Source organism: Morone saxatilis, unplaced genomic scaffold, assembly GCF_004916995.1.
Source record: "Morone saxatilis isolate NCDOM2014 unplaced genomic scaffold, NCSU_SB_2.0 Contig12, whole genome shotgun sequence".
Taxonomy (NCBI): domain Eukaryota; kingdom Metazoa; phylum Chordata; class Actinopteri; family Moronidae; genus Morone; species Morone saxatilis.
Window position 1 is genome coordinate 9,355,535 of NW_023339674.1, and position 6,658 is coordinate 9,362,192.

Consider the following 6,658-nt stretch of genomic DNA (forward strand, 5'->3'; position numbering starts at 1 on the left):
TTTTAGTTATTTACCAATGTGTTTTTCTGTATTATTTGCCTTTTTTAGTCATCCACTGTACAGCACTTTGGTCAGTTTATACTGTGTTTAAATGTGCTTTATAAATTAAATTTACTTACTTACTTACTTTGATGACTGAATATCTCCCAGAGTGAAAGTGGAAAGTGGACAGAGTTCATTCAACACAAACTTAAACATGTGGACGGGTTGTTGAAGGTAAAAGAGAGCACAGTATCAGTGACAGTGGCTGTACTCACTCTCTTTGCTGGGTGTGAGGAATCGCACAATGGGCGAGTAGATGTTTCTGGCCGTGGCGTTACGAGGCGTCACCGGGTCGATCTCTGACAGTACGCGCTCGTGGTGCATGATGGGCCTGATCGGAGTCTTGAAGGCCAAATCTTCACCACACAAAGACAATCAGTCAGTAAACAAACAAACAAACAAACAACAGCGCTTCACATTCAGGGAAACAAACTGAACCGGAGGCTCGAACGTACCTGCTTCTCTGTCGTCTACAGCGATGGCTCTCTTCCTCAGCCGGCCACGGGGCAGCGGGCGCCTCGTCAGCGTGGGTATATCGTCATCGGACCGGTGGAGGTCGTTATCCACGGTCTCTTCACGCTGCACACACACAAGTTGTTAAAAAGATGTTAGAAACTACAAAACTGACAGGTAGCTTCAGTTTTGTGCGGTAAACAAATGCCTGAATTAAACATGACTAGATCTAGAAAACACTGAAAAAACAATATTAGTCCAACACTGATAGATACGAAGCACACATCTCACTCTAGATAATTATAATTAGTAATAACAAGAATATAATCTAAAATATGTCCAAATATCTGTGCAGCTAAAGTGGAAAACAAACACATAAACTATAAAGTAAATGCTGCAGAGACTTTGAACAACACAGATTATTATTCAGACACAGAGTAACTTGTTTTACCCAGAAGTTACTGTAATAGTAGTGTATAATTAAATCTTAACTTTAGTACCAGTGTGTTGAACACATCAGTTAGTAACTTCTGTTTTTATTTAGTATCCTTCAATAGAAACTGTTCCTCAGCCCGACCTGCTATATTACGAATCTGTTGTGTTTTACGTCTTTAATTCTGCCACCAAAGCGCCGACACGTGAAGTATCGCTGGTGTAAACAGCCTGCTGTGTGTCCTGTTGACCTGCTTCTCACTGGGACCCTCTCTCACATGTTTAATCCTCTGCTGCTGCATCAATCCTGCGTCAGACACCACGTCACAGAGCAAATATGACCCTGTACCCCGCACACAGCCATGAAACCACGGGGATATCTATATACTGGAATAAATCATTGACTGGGAGGGATATGTGGCAGAAAATACCCTCAAATTAAAGCTTAAAGGTGAATTTTTGAGTCAGTTTAAGCAATAAAAAGCCAACATATGATAAAGCATCCGAGTGGTAGAGTCAACTCAATCAACAGGACTGTACAATGTGTTAAAAACATCATATTGTAGTTGTTTTTAGTCAGAAATGTAGTTTTCACTGGAGCTTTTTGGGGTCTGGACCAAACAAACATGTTTTGTTATATCTGTGGAATGAGATTTGTAGTTCAGCACTACAACACCTCATTATAATGCAGGTTTGTCACACTTTTTTTACCTTTATGAAACAAATTGCAGCTTCAGCAACTTGGATTTCGCACTATTGTAATGAATTTGAGCACTAAAGAGCCAAAGTACCTTAAATATAATACATCTAACGTTAAATAGAAACTTTTTCAACTTAAACTTCTAAGAAACATTAACACAATTAAACAGCACCACAAACTACAGCCCTTAAAAACACCGACTGAGCTCATTTAAAGCTTCTTTCAGACAAACAAACAGACTGAAACCTTCGTGCAGATCAGATCTATCTGCTGTTTAGCTGCGTTAGCTTTGATCTTTGTCTCCCCCTGTTTGTTTAATGGACGCTGCAGTCTGAGTGTGCACGTCAACCACCCGTTTTGCTTTAACTAACTGCAGAGAAAGTACGAGAGTTTGGTCGAGTGGAGGAAAGATCTTCAACACAACGGCAGCTAACGCGTTAGCATCGCCATCTGTTTGTTATGAGCGCAGCTAACGTTCACCAACTTCCGGCTAACTGGCATCAGAACACACTAACGGTCGACTAACGGTCGATTAACGGCCGATTAACGGTTAACTGGATACACTAACATTTAACATTCTCGGGACTGTTTGACCGGTAACCGTAGAAACGGTGCTGTAAGTTACCGTTACCGTGCTCTGAAGCGGGCTTTCGGTCCCCGATAGGCGCGTTCGTTTCGCCGTCGGTTTGTTGGACCGCCGGCGGTTGATCCTCGGCGTCTCCGGGCAGGCGGTAACGGTTTTCTGAGACCTGAGTCTCATTTTTCTTCCTCATAAAAGTCTTCTAAACATGAACACAGAAACTCCTCCACTACAATGAAGATCGGTTTGAGTACGAGGCTTTGTTTTTTGTTTTCCGCCCCCACCAGGCTGCTCTCAGTAGCGGAGAGTCGGGTTTAGCTCCGCCCCCGCCGCTCATCCCCGTGTCTTCTCGAATCAGTTGGTGTGTTTAAATCTGCCGGGGTGCGATAGGTTCACCAGTGCGGACAGTGCTACTGGGCGGTGCTTCAGAAAACTCCAGCGTCAACGTGAGACGCGGGTCACGTTGCGGGGCGACCCAGTTAATGTGTATGAATGAGAGAAGATCAATGATTTTATTTTAAATAAACAATGTACAGGAAAAATAAAACAGTATTAATAACATATATTAAATGGAGATTAATAACGACATTAGGAATCTTTTTAATCTGAGTTATTATTATTTATAATTATTATTATTGTACAAAAATTTTAATTTTAATTTTTTTATTTATTTAGTAATTCCTTGCTTTATTATATTATTATTGCTAAGAAATAATTTTCTTACATATAAAACTGTTATTTTCTGGAAAGTAACTACCGTAAGATTTGATACATTTTACTTTGCAAATTAATAATAATAACACTATATAATCAACAAATAAAATATGTATTATTAAAAGGCAAAGATAAGACTTAATTGATCCATGGGGGGAAATGTATAAGCTACCCAGCAGTAAATAAATTAGCTCCACCTTTATCAGTGTGTTAGTGATGCTTACACATGACTGCATCAATAATCACAGTATAATATAATATACATTATTGAGCCTTTCTGAGTAATGAGTACTTTTATTAATATTTGTATTGGGACATTTTTAGGCTACTAATATACAATATATAACCCCTGTGAACCCGTGATTTGTTCCTGTTGATTGTGATTGTTTTAATTTTAGGGATTTAATTTATGGTATTAGACAATTTAATGTATTAATCCTGAGTACATATGTTAAAAAGAAACTATAAAACAATTAAAATAAAGAGTTAGTATAGGGTTAATATATGACTTCTGCACAATAAAGGTTCCCAAATGTTATTGTGAATCCAGAAGAGGCTGTAAAAAGTACCTCCTGCATCAATGTTACTGTTAATGAACACATTTTTAATAAAGACTTATTAAATAACACAATTTTTTAATTAAACTGATTAACATGTTTGCTAACTTACATTACAGATACATTAAAAAAAACATCCGGAGCTCATTGTGACATTTAAGAAAGGTGATATTTTATTAATTTCAGATTCAAAATAAAAGTATTCACACAAACACATATTGAGTAAATAGGCAAGAATTGCTCTTCACCCTTCAAAAAAACAAACAAAAAGAAAACAAAAAACAAAGTAAAAACAGTTGCATTGCCCACTGCCACTTCACCGTTACCGTGGTTGGCGGGAAATGTCCCATTCATCAAAGAATGTAATTATTTATAGAAAAAAAAAGAAGGAATAAGCACACATGAATAGAACAGACAAAAAAAAAACGACTCGCAGTACTTACAGCTGTACTAGAAGCAGTACTTGTTGTAGTACTAGTAGTAGTTAGCTGTTGAGCTGAAGGTTCCCTGTTGTTGATGCTCAAATAAACTAAAAACAGCAGAAGTGTTACGAACCTGTAACACAGAGAGAGAAACAGAGCGACAGAGAGCGAGAGCCACCCAGTGTCCAAAATGAACCTCTCAGTTCACCTACAGGGTGACGCTTATATATATATATCTATATATATATAGATATATATATTTGTTTTATTTGTTTCCAGCCAAGATAATAATGTAAACACACCACAATACATGTTCTTAATACAATCTCATGTGTGTCACTAGTCTTTAAAAGTACTCTACTGGCATGTTGGAAGTTCATTTTGGACCCTGGCGCCCGCCCTCGCGCCCTCTTTGTGTACCCATTAAACTGTAACTTGAGCCCTCACTGGGTTAAATGCATCAAACTGGAGGTAGAGGTAGATTTTCCTGAGAAGTTGTAAAAGACAAGAGCCTTGTTTCAGTTCTGAAGTTAACTTGAAGACACGTGAAGCCCCCTTTCCCCTCCCCTCCCCTCCCCTCCCCGCCCACACACACACACACACGCACGCACGCACGCACACACACATCACACACACACATCACATGCTTCCCTAAAATAAAATCACATAATTTATCATCCTTTACCGCTATATTAATAAATCTGCTCTAAGTGTAATCTCTGTGTGCCGGGGGTTGCTACAGCAAATCCAGGAAGAAAAATAAAAAGCAAAAGAAAGAGCAAAAAAAAATATATAAACATGATATAATTCACAGCCCTAATAAGCCATATTTCAGAAATAATCTATTTAATGAATCTTAGTAATACAGAACATTGTCACAGCAGAAGGCATCTTGTTATTCCTCATCATTTTCCTTGTCCACAGTCCACCTTATGGAGGTAAAGTCAGTGGTGAAGTCCAGTCAAAAGCCCCTAAAAACCCCACATGCACCATAACCCGTAAATGTTGCAGCAGAATTTCCATGTCGGCATCATGTGGGGGAGAAAAACGAGAGTCAGGAGTCGAGACACTCTGGACCTGGTAAGATTTTAAAGGAGGTTTTCTTAAAAGCTACCGGCTCTGTTGGGGAGTTAAAAGCAGCGAACATTTCAATGACTTTCTTACGTTGTGACATTTTGACGTAGAGCACGAGAGACTCGGAGGGTTTGTGCTGATTGATTGGAAGCTGCAACATCTCAGATCCGGGGGGAGAGGGGGGGAGTCGGACCCTTAAAAAGCATTACATTTACACTTCTGTATATCGTCGGGAAACCAAACTCTTAAGACAAGAGCAAAAATGCTCTTTTTTTGTGTTAATGCAATGAAAATTAATGTTTTATCTGTACAACGGCACGTGAATGAATGTGCACCAAACAAGCAGACTTTTGAAATCAAATCCAACCTTTTATAACTGCACACAACAATAATGTAACTTAAAATAAAATAAAATTAAACCTAAGAACTGCAGACGTTTGATAACGTTTTCTAATTTAAAACCACGTTCTAACGAGTGAAAGCAGCTACAGACACATAAATGCGGCTGGTGGCATTCAGACACAAACCTGTTCTGAACTAAAATCTCTTTTAAAACCTCCTGAACAACCTCTGATTTCATTCTAGCTGCTTCAGAGTTTAAGACTGATACAGTTTTCACAGCTAAGTTGTTCCAATGTTTCATCAGCTACCTCTGATGTGGAGGAACCTGCCTGACCTGAAAATTACAGTGAAACAGGAAAGACAGGACATTTGATTACTGAACGTTTACTGTGGATGTAAATTAACTCTTTAAGTTGATGAGTTTTCAGATTTGACTCTTCCATGAGGATCTAAATGCTGTTTCAGAGGCTTTGTCTCCTCAGTAAAGGACACAACTCTGGAAACACCGGAAGGAAATAAAGGTAGGAACACTGAAACTATCTCTTTTCTTTGCAGTCTCACACTGAAGGACTTTGGGTCGGACACTTTTGAGTTTCCATTCAGGAAATCCAAACTGATTGTGCGTCATAACAAAACCCTCCACCGAGGGGAGCTCTTAGTAAAGAGGTTGAAGCCTGAACTGAATCCCCAACTATACTCTCTGGTTCCCCTTGCATAACGGAAATCTATTAAAAAGGCGAGACTCCCGTTTTTAAGCTGATATCTGATTGTCTCTGGTCTTCACAATCTCTTTCTTTAGTCTTCACGAGTACTTGATGAGGTTTTCCTGCACGAACTGAAGCGAAGACGTCTGCTTTAGCTCTTGAGGTAGACACACGGCTTGATTGTGGTTGAAGGGATGTCAAGAGTGTTTGGAGGTATACGCCGTTGTCGTAACGTCCACTGATTGTCGCTACCGCACAATTAAAAAGATGCCGACCTTCCCCCCGAAGATGCTGTCGTGCACATACCGAAAGAGAGAGCGCCGCAGTACCTCGACCGTTCAAATGCAAATATCTCAACAGCCTGTCAATAGATATACAATAAACATGGATCCAGTGATGGGTGCAGGTGCTTGAGTGTGGCCTAAAGGGCCAAAAGGTCGCAGGGTCAAATCTAAAAAAAGCAACGTTGATCCTTTAGACCAGTATTGATTGGGTTTTTGCTATCTCCAGCAGCCCCCCCCCCACGAAACCAATGCTTTCAGTCACAGAATGTCTCTATTTGATTGTCAGCCATTACCAGCAACTGTGACATCTGCTACTCATGCAGAGAGAGAGAGAGAGAGAAATAGAGAGAGACA

The 6,658-nt window shown here is 39.7% G+C and overlaps 1 protein-coding gene across 1 annotated transcript in view; it reads right to left on the reverse strand.

Annotated features, from left to right (window-relative positions):
- ctdspl3 (CTD (carboxy-terminal domain, RNA polymerase II, polypeptide A) small phosphatase like 3) overlaps positions 1–2,523 on the reverse strand; it is a gene marked incomplete in the record, with an annotated part of 7,966 nt that extends 5,443 nt beyond the window's left edge. Inside the window, 3 exon segments of the mRNA XM_035652728.1 lie at positions 258–398; positions 498–621; positions 2,259–2,523. Coding sequence (XP_035508621.1) covers positions 258–398; positions 498–621; positions 2,259–2,387 — 394 coding nt within the window.
- Positions 2,524–6,658: the final 4,135 nt, after the last annotated feature.